The sequence below is a fragment of the Chelonoidis abingdonii genome, chromosome 2 (assembly GCF_003597395.2).
Source record: "Chelonoidis abingdonii isolate Lonesome George chromosome 2, CheloAbing_2.0, whole genome shotgun sequence".
Classification (NCBI taxonomy): domain Eukaryota; kingdom Metazoa; phylum Chordata; order Testudines; family Testudinidae; genus Chelonoidis; species Chelonoidis abingdonii.
In genome coordinates, this window is record NC_133770.1 from 12900199 (window position 1) to 12921436 (window position 21238).

At 47.2% G+C, this 21238-nt stretch overlaps 1 protein-coding gene across 1 annotated transcript in view; it reads right to left on the bottom strand.

Moving 5' to 3' along the window:
• Positions 1 to 7867: 7867 nt before the first annotated feature.
• Positions 7868 to 21238, bottom strand: part of GARS1 (glycyl-tRNA synthetase 1) — a 34427-nt gene continuing 21056 nt past the window's right edge. The window contains exons 10-16 of the mRNA XM_075062172.1: positions 20187 to 20295; positions 19090 to 19234; positions 16145 to 16230; positions 13535 to 13644; positions 12287 to 12380; positions 10870 to 11060; positions 7868 to 8199 (exon numbers count right to left, since the gene is read on the bottom strand). Coding sequence (XP_074918273.1) covers positions 8059 to 8199; positions 10870 to 11060; positions 12287 to 12380; positions 13535 to 13644; positions 16145 to 16230; positions 19090 to 19234; positions 20187 to 20295 — 876 coding nt within the window. The 3' untranslated portion in view covers positions 7868 to 8058. The remainder of the gene's footprint in view (positions 8200 to 10869; positions 11061 to 12286; positions 12381 to 13534; positions 13645 to 16144; positions 16231 to 19089; positions 19235 to 20186; positions 20296 to 21238) is intronic.

The window sequence follows — 21238 nt, forward strand, 5'->3', positions numbered from 1 at the left end:
TTGGCCAGCAGATGCTAGCTGCCAGGGCAGGCAGGATAAATTGCACTCTGCACCTAGGCAGCTCAGTGTCAAGCAGGGGAAAACTCCTCCAGTGCAAGTCGCAGCTTTGGCTCTGTACCCTAGCAGGTTGTGCTGGTGCAGTTATGTCAGTAGCTGCTAACCAGTGGCTGTAATTCAGACAGATCCCCAGTGGAGGTAAGGCATAGGGCTCCCACTCTTGCTAGCATGGACAGGATTGTCTCTCAAAAAGCCCACATGGCGCTGTCAGATTTCTCTGCTTTCCTCCAGGGTGACATTTACGAGGACGCCACCATGGCAAAGGAGATGCTATCAAATGGAACAGCTCAGCACTTCATCTGTCCATTCAGCGAGGGATCTGTGACAATGCCTTCTAGGTTTAATTCGAGTTTCAGCAATGCAGAAAGTGGCCCAGAGCCATGGAAAAGAGGGGAAGCAGCAAGTACTGTCGTGTTGTAGTCTGTGATCCTTAAAGATTTTCCTGGATCCTACATCAGGAAAAGAAAGCAGGGCAGGAAAACCTGGTGGGACACCCGTGCTTAGTAAAGTTGGGCCAAATTGATCCCGGGCATAACTCCGTTGAGCAGATACATTAGACTGTCACTCTGTGGGATGGGGACTGCCTCTCACCAGGAGTCCGTACAGCACCTAGCACAATGGGGTACTGCTCTTGACTGGGGCCTCTAGATGCTACAATACATATAAACAATGCCAATACTGCTAGCTCCAGCCATCTGAAAACCAAGAGCCAAAACATGAAACTGACTTAAAAATCATGAGATATAAAGTTACAGTCATGTTGGGTTCTCTTTATTTACCCATGGGTTTTTAAGCAGTTGCTGTTCATGTTTTCAAGCTTTTCTCTAAATGAATGAGGGCTAGAAACATATTTTTAAATTTAATTGAAAGCTGGGAGTCTCCTGTAATCACCCGACTCCAGGAGCTGGGGCTTTTTAAAAAGCACCAAATATTGCAAGATTTAGCCGGACTTCACAATCTCTATTACTAGGGGACAAGATCCTTGGCACCTGGGTGCTGACTGTATTCCCAAATGACCGACAGCATTTTCAGGGTGAGTTATAGAGCAACAGCTCCTTCAGGTGGTGAAAACAAGCCATGCACCTCGTGTAGCCAATCAGCCGCACAGGTTCTGAATGATCTGATTTAAACCAATCAACCAACCAACCAACTCTGTTTTGAATGATCACCAAAAAGGCCTTGAAAAATGGGATCCCTAGCAGGCATGATCCTTAGGGCATGCTGCAGAACAGTGCCTCAAGGCTAGGACTGGCCTAGCACAGGCACTTCTTGTAAGATATTTCATTGTATTTGGTTATTTACCCTCAACTGGAAAGCCACTGAACAATGTATTGGTCAACCTAACCATATGCTGCACTGCACTGTAGCTGGCTAAAAACATCAAGATGGTTGATATATTATATTACAGTACAACTGTATTGAATTCAGTCAGTAAGATGTGGTACGCTCATTTCAGAGCATTTCGTCTGAGCATACACGTTGTCTTCTGGTTTGAATGCATGGGGAGCAGATCCTTGCACAGCTCCCTCCGTTGGCTCAATTGACTGCGGTATCCCCCAAAGTACCTTTGTGCTAGGAATCCCATTGACTTCAATAGTAGTGGCTCTGATTCACATCAGCTGGCCACAATTTGCCACCTGAAATGCAGACAGGATTTTATGTTTCTTATAAGGCCACTGTGATACCTTAATGATAATTAACTGCTGTCAGATTCACTCACTTGAGCATCAGAAGCAGCATCTTATTGGGGACAGGGAGGTAAATCAGATGTGATTCTTTTGGGTGGTTGGAGTGTTTCTGCATTTTCCAGCTTCATTCTAGCTCTGCTACCCTGTGTCTCACTACAAATCTGTCTAATCTCCTAATGCAGGCGCAGGGGGAGAAACCCCAGTGAATTCATGTTATGCATTTCACTAAAGATCCTGAGCAATTTTGCCTGCATGTTCCATGACTTCAGGTATTGGTGGGAATGGGGCTGGAGTCAGGTCCGGTGCTTCCATTTAGGCGACCTAGGCAGTCGCCCCCTAGGATTTGGGGGGGGTGACATTTTGCCGCCCTCGGTGGCAATTCAGTGGCGGGGGGTCCTTCCGCACTCCGGGTCTTTGGCGGCAATTCTGTGGTGGGTCCTTCACTCACGCTGGGACCTGCTGCCGAAGTGCCTCAAAGACCGAGAGCGTGGAAGGACCCCCCCACCGCAGAATTACCACCAATGACCGGGAGTGCGGAAGACCCCAGCCTAGGGTGCCAAAAACCCTGGCACCGCTCCTGGCTGGAGTATTTCTCCTGAGCCAATAGGAAGTTGCTCTCCCTGCCATGATCCACTGAACAGCATAATGAAAACCCATCAATACAACAGTTGGAATAAAGAGCAACAATTCCAGGTTTCTTTGCTTTTTGAATTTGGCCTGCACCCAGTCTCACAACTCTGCCATTGGCTGACAGAGCGGCTGGAGCTTCAAGCATAACCCTGCGACTGCTGCCCTACGAAGCGGAAGAGGTGAGTGTTTCAGTAGCTGGTGCTCTTCTTTCCCCATCAGCAGTAAACTGAGGACCTGGCATGGTGTTCAAGGGGCCCTGAGGCCACTGGCCAAAATCTTCCAAAGTGACTTGTGATATTGAGTGCCTGATTTGAGACATTTTTAAGGGCTCTGAATCTCAGAAAGGTGCTGAGCACTTGTGCTGCAGAAACCAGGCTCCTTTTAGGTGCATCGAGCTGGGCACCCAAAACAAGAAGCCATCCAGAATCACCTGTCGCTCTGGAAAATGTTGGCCTAATGAATTACAGTCATGAAATAATCCAGACTTTGGAGTCTTGTCCTAACCTGCTGTGCCCTGTTAAACAGCCTCAGGCTGCCCTACTATCTGTGTCATTTCCCTGTGTCCCCCAAGAATTGCAGCAAAGGGATTCAGACACATGCTCCTGGCGGCTTTTCTCCTTCCCCCGCGCTTCATGAAAAGCACACACAGCAGGGACACTTTCATTCTTGGGCCCTCTCCTCAGATGACAAGGTAGTCCCTGGATCGTTAATGTTCAGGCATTTCACTTAGGATCACAAGTCCTATTTAAAGTCAGTGGGACTTGCGTGGCTATGTCCTACAGGCTTTTTTCCTCTAAATCCCACCCTAATGGTTTTGATACTATAATCAATTCTCCACTGTGTGGGCACCTTAGGAAATTTAACTCAGCTGCATGAGAGGTCTGGTTATTTGAACTGTTGCTTTCGTCATGTTGATAAACCCAGCTTTGGCCACTCCTCTTCTATGTTCGATAAAGTTCTCTTCTACTCCCGGTTTTACAAATGATCAAGTGAACGACGTCTTGCCTAAATCTGAGCTGTTTGTGAGATGTGGGGAATCAGGCCAAAAGAAGAAAAATAATATTCATCTTGATTTGAAAATTCTTCCAGGGTGTAGCGGGGGGTGGTTTTGTTAGCTCAAATGTGGCTTTTCCTAGAAAGTTCAAATGAGATTTTGTTTAAAAGCTCTGGGCAAGCTCAGGGGCCCAGGAGCCACTGTAAGATGAGGGAGCCGAGTTAGACACAGCTGGCAAGTTATTTCATGAGGAATCTGGAATTGCAAGATGGGTGTCAGGTCTCTGCAGACTTTTAAGATGCAACAGCAAAAGCCTGAAGGTTATTGATAGCCCCTTTTCCACAGCTCAGACTTCCTGGTACTAACAGCCCCTATAGTCTGCTGCCATCATCTTCTCCATGGCTACCATGGCTGGAAGAGTGCTTCCTGCAGACTATTTCTGAAGTCCTTACAAAGTCCATACTAGGAACCATGATTCCTATTGACGTAAAGAGATCAGTAAAAGGTCCATAGGTGGGAGGAGTCAAGGTTTGGAGCTCAGAGGAGCAAGCTTGGGAAAACAGCCAGGGAGTCTGTGAAGATCTCAGGCTCTGCAGAATTCCAACTCCCTGCCTTCAGGTGCCCTCCTATGGAAACCCTGCTTTGTTCACCCAACCATCCTTAACTCTGCTCCCCCTGGGATGCCCATCTCCCATCCTTTGCAAGATGCGTTGGTTTCAGATCAAAGACTTTCTTTGGGCTTAAAGAAAATTCCACTCTCCCACTGGGAACAACTTGGATTTGGAAAGTCAGCGTATTGGTAAAGTAACTTCCTGTCTCACACGCCAGTTTGTCACTGCACTAACCTTTGCTCTTTCCGGCGTAATGACTCACTGTCACAGTCTCAGTACATAATACCAGCTGCAGCTTATGCTATTTGTGCAGTCAATGGCCCCTGATCTTTGTGAATAGGGTGAATTGCCTTCAATAGGCTGTGTCTACTTAGAAATTGGTAGAGTGCATCTTTGTACTGTATATTGCTGTAAATAAAGGGGTCTCCACTCAGCCAATATCATCAGAAGGGTGGAATTCTAATGTCAGTCTCTGCTGAAGTGACCCTGTTGTAGATGCATAATGGGTGATTTAGAGCTATGGTTCTCTGCCTCTTTCCTACTAAGGCCTCTCAAGTGTTTAGCAGTATGAGAAAGGCAGGGTAGTTGCAACCATCTGAAACCTGTTTGTGACTCACAGGCTGAGCAACTGTAGCTTGAAGTGCTGACTTGTCTCAGGGTGTTGGTATTAAAGAGTTAAAGGTTATCTGGGAGGGTTTGCAGAGCAGAGCTGCACTTAGTTACAATGGCATTGTGGGGTTCTGTGCTCACTGCCCTGTGACAGTTACCATGTCACATGTGCTTTACAGAGCTGTTCAGGAACTTTTCCCACAAATCCTTTCGTCAGATATGGATTTGTCAAACCTGAGTTTGTTCAGTAACAGGGTCTGTTTAGACAAATTTCCAAAACAAAAAATGTTGAAAAATGTCCATTGTCAAAGTGTGTGTTTTGACATTTTTTAAATGACAACTTCTGGTCTAATGACTTCTTGTTTCAAAATGTAACCTAACTGAACTGGTTACATTTTCTTCCACTGGTAACTGAAAATACCAGTGGAAGAAAAAAAAAAAAAGGGTGAAATCAAACTGATGTTTTGATTGACCCAAAACAAAATTCTGTTTCAGTCTGCGAACATTTTTTAAGGCTCATTTTTTGGCCCCACTTGAGGATGACAAAATTTCACTCTTAAAAGTATTTGAGGGATGGGAAGTTTCTGGGTTGGTTCAGTTTACATGTGAAAAGATGTTTACTAACTGCTAGGGCTACACTCCGCTTGTTCTCTGTCAGCCAAGCGGATTTATTTCCCTTTTGCGCTTCGTCCGCAAAGGTAATGGTTCTGCAGGCTTCTATGCCATCTATGCAGCCTTATTACTGTCAACGGGGCTGGACAGGTGCACCTGACATTTGTAAACCATACTGTGAACACCCAACCCTGTGCCACTGAAGTCAACAGGAGTATTGCCATTCACATCTATCGGGGAAAATCAAGCCCTCTCTTGTACAAGGACCAGTCCAACTCTCTTGCTTAGCAATGTCGGCTGTGCAAGGCTAGCAGGAGTAATGGCACTTAACTTGAGACACAAAGCACATCAAACTCTCCAGTGGGAGAGAGCAAAACACCACTATTAGAGGTTAGGCTTTGTGGCTTGAGGCTACTCGGCACTCCGTGAAGTTTCAGAAATACCCACTCCTGCCATACAACAAATCATTGGTTTGTTTTCTCTCTCCAGAAAAGGTGAAGGAGTTCCTTCTGGCACAAGGCCAAATTCAGCCCACAACTGAGTCTATCTGAAGTACTTACATCCCCCATAATATCTGAGTGCTTCATACCTCAGTGTATTTATCCTCCCAACGCCATTTTACAGAGGGGGAAGTGAGGTACAGAGTAACTTGTGCAAAATCACACTGGAATCTATGGTAGACCAGGGGCTTGAACCCATGTCTAACAACTGGACTAGCCTTCTTTTATATCAGGAGTCGGCAACCTTTCAGAAGCGGTGTGCCGAGTCTTCATTTATTCACTCTAATTTATGGTTTCATGCGCCGTTAATACATTTTAACGTTTTTTAGAAGGTCTCTCTCTATAAATCTATATATTATATAACTAAACTAGTGTTGTATTGTAAAATAAGGTTTCAAAAATGTTTAAGAAGCTTCACTTAAAATTAAATTGTTGATCTTACACACCGGCCCGCTCAGCCCACTGCTCTCTGGGGTTCTGTTCACCTAGGCCAGCAGTGGGCTGAGTGGGCTCGCGGACGGGACCCAGCTGAGAAGGGTCTGGCAGCCAGAACTCCAGACTGCAGTGGGCTGTGCGGGGCTGGCAGCAGGGGACCCCGACCGCAGTGGGCTGAGCGGTCAGTCCACTGCCGCTCAGGAGTTCCATCCACTGGCTCCTGCCAGCCAGGATCCGGCTGCCGGACCAACTCAATTCGCTGCTGATCTGGGGTCCCGGCCCTGCCCACATACAGTGGCTACCTACCTTCTCCCTGGTTCTGGCCCGTTCTCTTCCTCTCTCTGTACTGAGCTGAGGATGGGAGTGCACTGAGCACAGGGCTGGGGTGAAGGTCTGGCCAGGAGCTAGAATAAGGGAGGGGCTCAGGGTTGGGGGCAGGATGTTTGGATGTGGGGCACTTACCTAGGCAGCTCATTGGTGTGAGGGTGCAGGTGGAATGGGGGGTGGTGCAGGAGCTCCCATCTGGTGCGCAGGGTGGGGATTGGAGGGTTGCGAGTCAGGGCAGAGGGCATGTGGGGGGTGCAGGTGTCAGGGCAGGGGACTAGGTATGTGTGAGGGTGCAGTCCAGGTCAGGCTGGGTCGCGGGGGTGTGTGAAGGAGTTCAGAAGGCTGGTGTGTATGAGGGAGGTACAGGGCTCAGGCAGCGGCCTGGTGGTGTTGTGGGCAGCAGGGCAGGGGGCTGGGTAACTGCCCCCTCAGAACCCCAACCCCCTCTGCTCTTTATCCCTGACCACCCCTCCTCGGACCTCTGCCCTAACTACCCCCAGGACCCCATCCAAGCCTCCCGCTCCTTCTCCTGACTGCCCCCCAAAGACCCTAGCCCTACCTGTCCCCTGACTCTTATCCACACCTCCACCCCCAGACAGACCCCGGCACTCCCATGCCTATCAACCGCTCCCCACCCCCTGACAGGACCCCCAGAACTCCAGACCCATACAACCCCCGCCCCAACCCCTCTTCCACACCCCTGCCTCCTGACAGCCCCCTCCCCACAATTGCCTGACTCATCCAACCTCCCCAGCTCCTTGGCCCTTGACCACCCCTTCAGACCCCCCCACCCCCCCAGGACCCTCCTTGCTCCCTGTCCCCTGACTGCCCTGACCCTATCCACCCACACCCCCTAACAGACCCCAGGACTCCCATGCCTCATCCACCCCTCCTGCTCACTGACTTCCCCCTCCAGAGACCCCCACCCCTAGCCATCCCCCCTCAGGATCCCACCCCCTATCCAACCCACCATGCTCCCTGTCCTGACTGCCCCCCCGCCCAGACCTCTTAACTTGAGGCTCCAAGCAGAGCCAAATACACTACCCCACGGGAGCACGCAGCTCCGGCCCCCAGAGCGCTGTGCGCACGGTGGCAGGGCTCCAGGGGAAGGGGGGGGGAAGGTAGGGGAGGGGGCAGCTTGCTGCGCTCGGCTGGATGCTCCGGCACTGGAGCGTGGACCCTGCGGCTTGCCGCACGGGCAGGATTTTTAATGGCACACTGGAGTCCTGGCAGGGAACAGCGTGCCATTAAAAAATCGGCTCGCATGCTGTCTTTGGCAAGCGTGCCATAGGTTGCCGACCCGTTTTATACACTCACAATTCCCATTTGGACTCACAAGAACTAACAAAACAAGTGGGTGATAAAGTCAAAGGTCTCAAAGTACAAGGCTGCACGAACACAGAAAAGCAAGCAAATGCAATGGCTTTTTTATTCATAACACCATTAATTGCCATTATTTCAGTTTAAAGTTAAAATCAGGCAGCAATTGAGGAAAAAACATAGTCCCTGGGTGCACAAACAATGCAGCTTTGAATAATACACGATAGTTTATTTCATATTAATATGAACAGTAAAAAGTGGACATCATCTGGGGCTTATTTCAGGTAATTGTCTTCCTCTATTGTCTCTTTTTTGCCAGTCTCTTGTCCCTCAAAGAGTGGATACTTTACCTCCACGTCAGCCCAAGTTAGGCAGCCATTTGCCAGGTCACGGATTATGGTAGGAAGTTCAGAGACCTAGGAGGAGAGTGCACAGAAAGAGGCAAGACATGAGACCACACCACCACCAAGTTGATTTCTTTCATTCTACATGTACATCAGAGGTTCTCAAACTGGGGGTCAGGACCCCTCAGAGGGTTGTGAGGTTATGTGGGCGGTGGGGGGGTTTGAGAGCTGTCAGCCTCCATGCTAAACCCCACTTTGCCTCCAGCATTTATAATAGTGTTAAATAGATTTAAAAGTGTTTTTAATTTATAAGGGGGGAGGGGTCACACTCGAAGACTTGCTATGTGAAAGGGGTCACCAGTAAAAAAAAGTTTGAGGGCCACTGGCGTACATGGATAATGTTTAGCACAGTATTACAAATACTGCCACATGATCAACTGTTACCATCTGATGAGAGCAGATCTGTCCAACATTTTCATGTAATATTTTTACAGCCATAAACTCTTCCTCAAACTCTGGGACATCAAGTGGTCGTGTCTCCAAGCAACAGGGCATTTTAATTCTAGATCACTTTTCACCATAGCGAATACTGATCAGCTACTCATAGCATGGAGATTCACTAGTGAAATGCAGCCATCACTTGGGTGGGGCACTGTCATACAACACTTTGGGACAGACAGAGAAGAATGGACTGGTTCAAATGAACCTGCAAGCAGGGGATTTTGACAGGCCCTGGGGCAATGTAACATGAGTACAAACGGTGGCTGCCTCGAGACCTGCTGAGTTTTCTCTCTGCTATTGTGAATGTGTGCTCATAGGGGCAGTTTGAGAATCACAGAGACCATGTATGAATTGATTGAAGGGTCAATGGGAAAAAAACAGACATACCAGTCACACTGGGGCCAGCGCACATTGATATCAATGGGGGTCATTCCAGTGTCTTCAATGGAGTTTGGATCAGGCCCAGGACAGCTACTGTGCTGCCTGTCTGAGGGGCCCATCAAGCGATTGCTCCTCACAATGCATGCAGGGCAGTCCCCCTTTAGGCCTGTGACCAACAGGAGACTCCTCCAATGCAGGTCCCATAGATCATCTGTGGCCACCATTTTGGCTCCCTTCATTCTGGAGAATCCCAAGGATGTCACGGTGACGTTGGCCTGGATGCTCTTGAATGATTAGCAGTATAGGCTGCAGCTGTCTCAGGTGTCTGTGCCATATCGTGGTGTGTGTGAATATTTCATCACGGGGACAGTCTGGGGAGCCGAGCCTACCCACCTCAGGAAAGGGGGAGGAGACCCTTTCTAACAGCCTCCTAACAGCTTGCACTAAGGTTACTAAGAGCAAATAGCTTGAATGGCTCTCGCCCACTCTCCTTTGAACAGGTGATGGGTCAGACAGACAGACCCCCAGGCCTGGTCTATACTTAAACCCTAGATCGACCTAGAGAGATGTAGTTAAGCCAAGCTAAGTCCCGGTATAGTCAAGTTATGTTGATGGAAGAATTCTTCTGTCAGCCTAGCTACTGCCTCTCAAGGGGCTGGAATCACTACAGTGATGGAAACCCCCCTTCTGTCGCTGCAGCAAGTGTTTACACCAAGGTGCTACAGCAGCACAGCTGCGCTGCTGTAGCATCTGCAGTGTCGACCAACCCCGAGAGACCCAGACAGACTCCCAGAAACACGGAAAATCTGGGCGTGCTGGGAGAGCGTACACTGGTTCTGTTCTGCTCCTGTACTTTGAGAAGTCGTCCTATGTAATCAAGGGCTTGTCTACACAGGGAAATTTACCAGCAGAACTATACTGGTATAGTTTCACTGCTATAGTTATACTGGTATAGGTCTGCTGGTAAATCTCCCCATGTAGATAAACCCTTAGTTTGTAGTGAAGGCTAAGATCAGACTAGCTATGTGTGTTGGCTGTTTGAAAATCTTTTTTCTCTAATGTTTTCTTCCAACTGCTGAATAAAAATCCTGCATTTCAAAAATGCTGTTGGTCAGTATCATTAAATGCAGGTGCCTGAAGCCCAGTTGGACCGGCAGGACGGTAAGTGGCCTATGTACACAGGGTGGCGGGCCCAGGTCCTGGTCTGAGTGCAAGGACTCAGATTCCTCCCTGAGAGACACCCAAGAGCTCAGAGTTTGCACTCAGACTAGAGAGGGGCCAGCTGGCAGTAGGATCAGCTGTCACTTGAAAAGGTCTATCTGAGCAAGTGAAAACTGGGCTTTTAAAGCACCTCGAGAGACCACAGGGGTTAGTTCACCAGAAGGAGAGGGTCCAAGATGGTCACTTCTATGTCACAGCTCACTGAACAGCCTGCAAAAACGGCCTGCAGAGACACCATGCTAAGGCCTCAGGGAGGCCTACTTCTCCCCCAGTAACAGTGACAGGTCACCACAGGACTGTCTGGAGGACAGCTCAGCGCTACATACACAAGTCAGCAACTACACCCACAATGGCCCACGCTCACAGTGAACAGGTCGGCCTTCTAGCCGGGGCCTAAACGGCTCAAGGCTCCTTTCAGGGTAACCTCTCCCTCTGGCTATTGAAAGCAACTCCTCTGTTCGTTTCACTGGCAGGCTGGTGGGTAACACCCCCTCACCTTCAGAACACACGGCTTGCATATGAGTCCTGCACGGGTCACAGCAAGGCCAGTATGCCCACAGGTTCAGAGGCAGCAGGCCCAGACCCTGCTCTAGTTAAATACATTTAACTCCTTCCCTCACACACATGCATGCATTTTACCTCGGCTCGTATCTGACGCATGGAGTCACGGTCCCTTAGAGTGGCTGTGTGAGGCACCTTGTTCACTGTGTCAAAGTCTATCGTGATGCCGAAAGCCACGCCAATCTCGTCGGTCCTGGCGTAGCGCCGGCCAATGGATCCGGAGGAGTCGTCCACTTTGTGGGAGACGCCGTTCCTGGTGAGCGCCTCAGCTGGAAGAAGCAGAGAGTCCTAGGGTTAGCAACAGCCCCACTGGGCAGGAGGATCGGAAGGACACAGAACCACAGGGTGACAAACAGAAAGGGCGAGGGAAGTATGAAGGGACAGGCATTACTATCCCAGCAAGGTGGACCCACAACCACTCCCGAAGCCGGTTATTTGCTGCTGGACCCAACTCTTAACAGCAAGCTGTTCATACAGGGTGCAGTGTCGCCACCTGGCTGCAGTCACGAAGCAAGGCTGGGAGATTCTGGCCCTTACGTTTTAAGCTCCTCAGGATAAGGACTGGTCCCCTTTTCTATGTTTATAAAGCACCTAGTGCAATTCAGGTACAGCATTAATAACTAGGGGGGAGGCTGTGTGTGTTTGAGGGCTAAAAAGTAAAAAGTGACCATTCTGACAGAAGGTTTTGGGTTCGAGGCCCACACAAGAGTTCAGGCTCTAACCCAGGCGCCAGGCAGACACTATAGTGCAGGGTTAGCACTCTATGATGCATTGCTAAGTCTCTTCTGAAAGATGACACTGAATCACAGGTCTCTCAAGCCTGACATTAAAGGTCAGTAGCGATACACTAACTGAAGAAGCAGTTCATCTCGGTGTCTGGGCCCAGACATGTTATCTCAAAGAGCTGAAAACAAAAAGCTGCAAGCAAGCCCTGATTATAACATTGCAGCTGTCCCACTGACTTACACGGCAACTGCTACTGTGCTCTCCTGTACCATTTTGCAAAGTGCTTTGACATACCCAGAGGGGCAGGACTGGGCACGAGGAGGTCTGGGTTTTATTCAGAGGCTATGTGGCAAGCGAGTGGCCGAGCTGGGAACAGGACGCAGCAGTCTGGACTCCTGCCTTGCCCTAAGCAATAAACACATTACTCACCACAGCCATTCCATGGGCAGGGTGAGTCACTTTTTTGATATGCAAGTAAATAATAGTTTTTTTCATCAGGACACACGGTATAGAGCACAGGAGCAGATTTTGTGCCTACACTGACAAGCTGAATATGACAGATTTGCAAGACTGGCTCATATCAATGCGGCGGTCTCAAATGACAGAAGCTTCTGAAAGCTTTGGAGTTCCCTCTACCTCAGGTGTGTGCAACTAAAAAAGCAATGTGAAAAGACCCAACACTCTTGGGTCTTTCCGATCTTCCTGAAAAAGAAAAGTCATCTTTCCAATCCGCGGTCACGTGGGTATCTGTGGCATTGCATTTACTCACATAGCTCCTTGACGAACGGCATGAATTCCTGATTCTGGCTCAGAGGAAGGACAGAGCATTTGAAGGGTGCTACAACAGCAGGGAAGCTGAAGAACTACACAAATAGAGTCAAAACAAACACACACCAATGTAACTATTAAGCAGCTACAATTTGGGCCAGGTTCTTAGCTGGGGTAAGTCAGCACAACTCCAGTGAAATCAGGAATGCTAGGCCAATTTCTTCCCGCTGAGGAGCTGGCCCTCTGTAAATCATTAAAGCGGCTAAACCCGAAACACCTGAAAATGAAGGGGTGTGTCGGGGGGGCTAAAATATTTAGTCCCAATGCATCTCCCTCAATGGTGGTGCTTAGGATCTAGGACACCCCCTGGCCAATTCAAACAGAGACTTGATTAACATAGTGGAACAGATACAGCAATGGTCCCTGAGATTTAGTTCATTATTAACAAAGTTAACAAAAAAAAACTGTTCCAAAGGGAGGGGAATTGAGAGGAAGATTCTTTCCCCAGTCTTCATGCTCTCATCTTACTCCACCTCATCCCATCCCTTCCTACTGCACACAGCACAGGGTCCCAAGTATTTGTACAGGTGGATAACATCTTAACAGAGAGACTAGATAATGGACAATTTCTTCCTTCCCCCGCCCACTTGTAATCCCATCACAGTAGCAACCTCAGCTGGAAAAGGAAATGTAGCTGCTTTAAAAGCAACCTAGCAATGGGAAACAAGGAAAGGGAGCTGGCACCAGGTCCTAGATAGCTCTCCATGGACCATCAGAGTGTGCTCTGTGGATTCCAGTGTGGGCATTAATGACATCACCACAGTCTGACATATAACATGCACTCTTTCCCTCTGACCTCAGGCTGCAGGGAGATCTCACAAGCCAGGATTGTGAGTCTGCCTGCATGGTACTGAGACTGTGGAAGAGCACAGCCAAATCATTTAAAAGGACTTCACTCCCCTAGGGGGAGACCTGCCAAGTTTCAGCCCACAGGGAAAAGTTCTCCCCTTCAAAGTAGTACCGTTGGAGCTTAGAGTGCAAACCGTCCCAGATCATTATAAGTGCCTGGGAACAACTCACACCTGCCCTGGTAGGGAGAGGAACTAGGTGACCTGACAGGGTTTTCCCATATCTGTTGTGTATTTCACTGTGTAATTTAAATCCCACAGCTGTATCTGGTGGTAGAAGTCAATGGAATCAAACGCCCACAGCTGCTTCTCAACTAACCCAAAGACACATGGAGGCTCACCGTTCGTTGTTCATCTCCCTCCCGGACACGGAATGTGTGTTCAAACACTGTATACATGATCCTTCCAATGCCGAATGAGGGCTCAATCACATTCGGAACTATTTCTTCCACTAGAGCACAAAACACATTGCATTCAGAAAGGCAGTTTACAAAAGCACCGTTCTTTGATTGAACCTGCACTCCTTCACACAAGTCTGGATTTACTGCAGCTGAATGTATAAAGAGACGGGTTTAAATAGCTCTGCATCCAATGAGACTACTTGGAGATCAAGATTTGGACTACACGTGGTTATATGGGTGCTGTCATTATACTATGAATCTATTAGTCTGAGCAAAGGAGAGGGGGAGAGAAACTCTTCGATTCCAACCTGAGCTCCATCAATGACTCCCTTTGAGTTCTCCATTTATCTGCCTCAATGTCCCCATATGTAAAATGCCAGCAGAGGTGGCACGTGGATTAGTTTGTATTTGTAAAGCCCTTTGAAGATGAAACGTCCCATGTAAGCATTACTACACTCTACAGAATGCAATTCAACACAGTTCAGCTCTCACCAAAGTACTATTTAAAAGGATTCGCCCCCCACCCGCTGTCCTCCTGGTTTGTATAGGAGCTTTCACGGCCTAGCCCAGCTAATGCCTGCCTTGGCTAGAGACGGCATGTTTAAAAAAGCCTTGGCAGCCAAAATGAGAAACTACAGTTTGTTAGAAGCATAAGCTGGTTCTAGAAACTAAGCAACAATTATTTTGTTTAAATGCTGAAAAGCCATTTCTGATGTACTAGCCTCATGTTCCCATCTCCACTGGTTAGAAAGATAACTGTTCTCTGAAAAAGGCCAGTTCTGCTCTGCCAGCCACTTTGCCACAAAACCTTCTCCCCCCGGGATTATATTTACAGGACATCTTATGCCATTTTAAAATTTGTTTCTCAGAGCCATAGCCCTATGGAATGTGAATACAGAACATCAGATTCCTTCTCTCTGGCTACGCCACCCCTTCCAGCCCTGGATAAGCTGAACTCTGAGTCTGTACTAATACAAATTAAGTGACCAGCGACCAAAACTCCAACTGACTGCTCTGAGACAGTAAAAAGAGATGGACTACAAATGTAATTACTTTCTATCACTGACTGACAGGCACTTAGAGACCTTGCTAATGCCAGCAGACTCCGAGGCGGAGTAAGAGTTAAGGATGCTCTGCAACTAGCAGAAGCACTTAGAATCTTGCAGGACTGGCTCTTAAATGATTTTAAAAAATGGTCAGGAAGGATAATGGTCCAGTGGTTAGGATGCTTACCTGGATCTCTGGGTTAGAAAATGGGTTAAATTTCTAACTAGACCACGGACTTCCCATGTGACCTCAGTCAAGTTATTAATAGAGCTGGCTGACAAAACAAAGTTCACTTCCACAAAAGTTGTCAAGATTTTGGAAAAATTGGGACAAAGCCAAATCCTCAAAAAATGTTGCAGAACTGAAAACCTGCAATATTTCCTTTCGGATACATGGTATTTCCAAAGTGACATTTGCCCCCTGGGATCCCCAGCCACCTGCTTGGCAGGCTGCAGTGAGGCCAGGCACCCTGGAAGCTTCTGACTAAAATTGACTGTCAGTGTTCACTACTGTCCATCACTGAATGGCAGCAATGAAAGTGACCAAACTCGTGTCTTCAACCTGGTGGGGAATCAGGAGCCTGGAAGCCCTGGGAGCACAGGCCCTGCCGCAGCCCCATCTCATGGTGGGCTGCTGAGGAGCAGGGAGCTGTAACACTCACAGCTTCACAACTCCTACAGCAGACTGAGGAGCCAGCTGGCCCAAGAGTTTGGAAGCCCAGGGTCCCTGACTCTGAGGCCATCCTCATGGCGAGCCATCCTGGAGCCGTAGGCCCTGGAAGCCCAGGTGGGAGAGCTGTCAGGAGACCAAGCCTGGGTTGTGTCAGAAGTCTGTCAAAACTGAATAGTTTCGTGAAACATTTTGAAGACTCAGCAAACAAAAAAAAATGTTTTGGGGGAATTTTTCCAACCGGCTCTAGTCACGTAAGACTTTGGGCCTCAGTCCCCATATGTAAAATGGAGAGAACAGCACTACTGTACCTCACAGAGATGTTATGAGGCTAAATACATTGAATTTTGTGAGTGCCTCACCTATAGTGTTAATGGGGACCATGTAAGTACCATAGATAGGAAGACTGACTGTCTACCGTTAAAGTACAGAAATGATTCTTTCATAAGACGGAATCCTATAAATAATTGTCTGATCAACTTTAATCCTGTGCTGGAACTTATCCTGAAAGGAAATAATTCATCTGAAGACAGAGGAAACATTTCTTAAAAAAACATTAGCCACAAAGCTTAGTACCTAAACTTAGGCATTGTAATAAAAATGGCTTGATTGACCAAGGTGCTTCCATTGAAGTCAATGAAAGCAGCAGATTCTCAGCACCTCTGGGATTGAGCCAGTTACTTAGGAACCTATATACTGGTTTAGGTGCTTAATTTTATGCACCTAAGTCTCAATATTTTGGCCACAACTTTCAGATTTGCTTAACTCTCCTGCATTCAAAATGTATTGTGATCAGCTTCCCATCTCTAAGATTAAAAAGTAAATAAAAGTTACCATGCAGTGTTTTCTGGAATCTCTTCACACTGACCATGTCCTTTGTTAATTGAAAAGTTTTCCCTTCAGTTTCAACAGTGAATTCCCTGTAAAGAAAATACCAGTGCTTTAGTATTAGTCAACAAAACCAGTTATGTCACTTTCCCTTAGGTGGTTTTGCTGGTTTAATACTTCCCCCTCTCCCGAAAGAAAGAAAAACTGGTTTGGGGGCTATACAGAAAAGTCCGCTCAAACTCCAGGGATCGAAGGAAGAAACATGTAGCATGTCTTTTTTTTTTTTTTTTTTTTTTAAATACTCAAAGTTTTTATCTAGCATTTTTATTATTGTTGTAAAATAATTTTTTTCATAACCATTGATGAACATAAAAGCAATGTGGTTAATAGCCAGGAGCAAATTCAATTACAATATGGAAGGGTTCCAGGGTGAAATACATAAAGGAAAATTAACCACAAGACAACCAGACATTCATTTGCTCACTACAAACTTTTCATGTATTGTAACACACACATACTTTTTGTGTCAATTTAGTTCTGATAGCGAGTACCTGACTTCTGCATCGGAACTGGAAAAATCAAAGATATTTTTGATCTGTTAAAGCTTCCCAAACAAGTTGATGGGCCCAGATCCATTTTTGACTGATTCCTCCAGCTTTTGGTGTTGCTCTCTCTTAACATGGACAAAAAAGTTAACCCACAGCTGCTACAAGGCCAAATCAGTAACAGAGTCAGAGTATGAGGCCAGAACGGACAACCAGATCAACTGATCTGACCTCCTGTACAGCACAGGCCATCACCAAACCACCACCCAGCACTCACACATTAAACTCAACAACCTAACTTACGCCAAGTTATTTCAGCCCACAGGAGACTAGACATGTGCCACAGGCAGAGAATAGGAGGGACCAGTCTGAGGCCCCCGCTATGGCAGGGAAAGGAGTGAGATACAGCCAGCTAATCCTGGCAAGTGACCTACACTCATATGCTGCAGAGGAAGGCAACAACAAAAAAAACCCTCAGGTCACTGCCAAACTGACCTGTGCTGTGAAAATTCCCTTCCAATCTCACATATGGTGCTCAGTTATACCCTTAGCATCTGAGCAAGAACCAGGCAGCCAAGCACCTGAGAGACTGATGGTGCCACCTCAGAGCCCTGGCCTTCCCCACCCATGTCCTGTCTCCAGCCATGGCTATCCCTGATGCTTCAGAAGGAGATTTAAAAAACCCCCACAAACCCCCAAAATACATTGAGGGACGGGGAGCAAATCCCTTCCTGACCCCCAAGCTGTCCTCAGTCAGGCAGAATTCCTACTGATGTCAACCTGGCCCTAAATATCCTGCTCACAAAGAACGAAGATTTATTTTATTAAACTTCCAGCTGGCAATTTGCTGCTGAAATACAAATTCTGCCTCATTTTGTATGGCAGCCACCTACAGAATAGTCATCTAAACTTGACCTGTTTTACGGATGGTTTAGCCACAGGCACTTCGGCACACAGCCAGCTGAGTGCACCCATGCTGGTGAATCAGTAGTGGTGTCTCAGGTATACTAAACTGATGGCTTCCAGGAGTGTGAGTAATACAGGAATGGGTGCATTTATGAAAGGCTACGTGCCAAGCTGCCTGCATTGAGACCTATTTCCCAGAGGAGATTACGTTTATGGAGGCACATCCTGAATGTGGATATATCAGGGAGTCGAGTTTGGACTACTGCCATCATTTGCCACAAAAGCTACATAGACTGAAAAATGCTGCTATTGCTTTGCTTAAGGAACTGGGTTAACTTTCTTCTGGTTTGGACTTCTGTAGGACCAATGCCCCCAGTGATCATTTCTCAGTCTCGTAGGCCTGGTTTGGATGCATTACAAGTACTGTTTTTCTTGCACTTTGGTTACTTTGACACTCATAAAACACTTAAACTGGATCTAATACAGAGGGAAAAACTGCACAGTGTATCAGTTACTTGGTCAGGACTTGGTCTGCACAAGCTATTTCAAACAACATAGAAGCAACAGCTTTATTTATTTATTTTTTTAAGCTAACACTGCTCGGAAATGTAACAAAGCTTTTTTTTTGAAGCCAGGCAGAGAATCCGAACTCACCAACTGGAAAACCTACTTAAAACGTGGCTGTGCTCGGCTCCTCCATATTCATAGTTCTCTAGCACCGCAATAATCCAAACGGCACCTAAAGTCAGACTGACTGCTGCTGCCTGTGCTACTCCCACTGGTGTTTTACCAAACGGTAGTTCGACAAGCCTCTGTTTGCCAGATGCTGGAACTGGACAGGGGAAAGATTCGTTGATAATTGCCCTGTTCTGTTCTTTCCCTTTGAAGCATCTGGCAGGATACTGGGCTAGGTGGACCATTGGTCTCACCCAGACTGGCCAGTCTTATGTTCTTATTCTTATGAGCCTATTGATGAACCAAGCCATACTGGGCATGAATCATTCCTATGTGAATGTCTATTTCGAAATAGACCTGACTGCCTTTGTAAGCACTGGCCAGCTCATGAGCCCCAACCCACAAGTCGCTGAACAGCCTCATCTCCCAGAAAACTCTGTGGGAGCTGAGGGCTCTCACCCCCTTACAGGTGACATTCGGTACCTTGCAGGACTGGCTCCTACGTGACACAAAGGGCAGCTTGCCAGGAGCCAGCAGGCTGCACCTAGTTTGCATGTAAATGCACATACCTTTTAAAACCAAAGCATAAAACACACAAAACCCTAATAGTTACATGTAACTGTATTGTGTCCATCAGTGAAGAACTGCCTCTCAGCTGAGCCACCAGCAGTAAAAACTGCAGATGATCCATTTTATCATGGCCTTCATTTACTGGCAAGGCTGGTGCAGGATGCACTGAGATTACTCAAGCGGTTTTGTGGGTATCCCTGGCACAGGTAATTGCTAAGAGAATCTTATTCAGCCCCACACCCAGTGTCTTCTCACCCTTTCTCATTCAGCAGCTTCTCCATCTCGCTGATGTAACACTCATCGCAGATGGAAAGGTATTCCAGCACCAGCTTCGCATCCTTCTTGTAGGCCTTGCCAATGGCTCCCTTATTTGCCTCAAACTGAACAACGCTGGCTGTTTTGTACAGAGCAGTTAAGGAAACCGAGATCACAGGCCACTGTGACCTGCCACTTTCATTAGTTAATACTGGATAACAAATGTAATTACTGCAGCACCTACAGAATCTGGGTCCGTGTTTTGTCATTGTATCTTATTCAGCGCTGACGCCGGTTTGAGTAACTTACCTCAAAGCAGGAAGTAAATAGTCCCTATCAGTACTTTAGATCAGCATATACATGCAGCTAATATGGTCGCTATTAGAGCAAGAATAAGACTTTTACACACTAGGCTGGTTTCTGATCTCAGTTACACCCGAGTAATCTGGAGTGACACCAATTGCTTCAGTGTAGTTACTCCAGATTTACACTGGTGCACCCAAGAACGGAATCTAATCCAATATCTTTAAGAAAAGGCCCCCCAGGCCTTCCCCACCGACCCAGAGCCAGTTGCCGCTCATCAACTGAGTGGAAACGCACAGGACGGGTACCAGGGCAATCTGGGAAGCAGTCCCTCTCAATCCCCTGTAGGGGACAAAGGTGAGGGAAGGGGGCAGGAAATCAGTGGTCCTGAGCCAGCAGAGAAACTGGCAGGTTGAATCCTCTGAGCAGACCACATCCGTTTACTTTTTAATGGGTTCACACCCTTCTTAAATGCTCCAAAGTTCTTTTGCAAGTAACTCGCGTAATGTTTAAACTGTGTTTATGAAAATAAACAAATTGAAAACAAGGAGCCAGGAAACAAACTTTGGCCTGTATTTCCTTTACTCACCTGAGTAAAGTTACTCATATGCTGAAGTCTTTGCTGGGTAAGCCCCAAAGATATTCTTTACACTGCTATGAGCATCAAGGTCGCCTGATTTAACCTAGATACTCACTCAAAAGTCTAACTTTGAACAGACCTGGACAGGCCTTAGGACATTTCAGTTTCAGATGCTACCTGGCTTTAGGGAGAACTGTTTTATTCACAAAGGATATGGGTTCTTTCAGAGGCTTCTCAGCTACAAGAGGAACTTTGGTGGCTCTGGCGTGGCAGGAGAGGTCGTAACAGGCGCGATCAGCACAACCAACAATCTCAATCCAACCCTAGAAAAGCAAAAGTGGAAGCTTTTAACAGTCTGTCTTTTTGTTCGCTTAACCATCAAACATGTTTGTTTGCCCCTAAGCCCGCTATGCTCCCAGGGCTGGTTTTTCTACCTAATTAGCTCTGTTATGATAAGCAGCATTAGTTCCACCAGCTCCTCTCTAATCTGAATGTGCCTCCGTTTGCTTCGAGAAGTAACTAGTTATGTAAAATACAAGGTGCATATACACCGCTACCTTGATATAACGTCACCCAATAGAACACGAACTTGGATGTAACGTGGTAAAGCAGTGCTCCGGGGGGGGGCGGGGCTGCGCACTCTGGTGGATCAAAGCAAGTTCAATATAACACAGTTTCACCTATAAGGCGGTAAGATTTTTTGGCTCCCCAGGACAGCGTTATATCGAGGTAGAGGTAGACATGCACAGCCAGGTTCTCTAGTGAGGCTGGTGGAACTACACAGACTTTTGCCAGCTGAGGACCTGGGTAACAGCATACGTTTTTTACATTCACATTAGCGTGCATGAGATGGGCTGAGTAACTCTGTATCATTGGGGATTTTATCACTTCATGATCCTGGGGAAGAGTAACCAACTCGCCTCTTTATAACGGTCAAAGACGCATGCTTAAGAGCTAAGTAGCACATGATTCACAATTGACTGAAACATTTCCTTGCATACGTTCATATCTGTGGAAAGGAAGAGTCTGTAAACAAATTAATTCGCATGAAGCACTGCCCATGAATTCCAAATCTTTTTAGCAAAACCAGTGAGCTGTTTGGTTTACAACGTGGCCATACATGAGAAAAGGTGCGTTGGTCTTCTCCATTCATTCTGTTGTGCTAGTGTGTGTGTATGCACATGTACATGCAGTCAAAACCTGCTTGCATGAAATTCCAATTGGCAAGAGAAGGACTCAAAGGGCATGTCTATGCTGCAATCACAG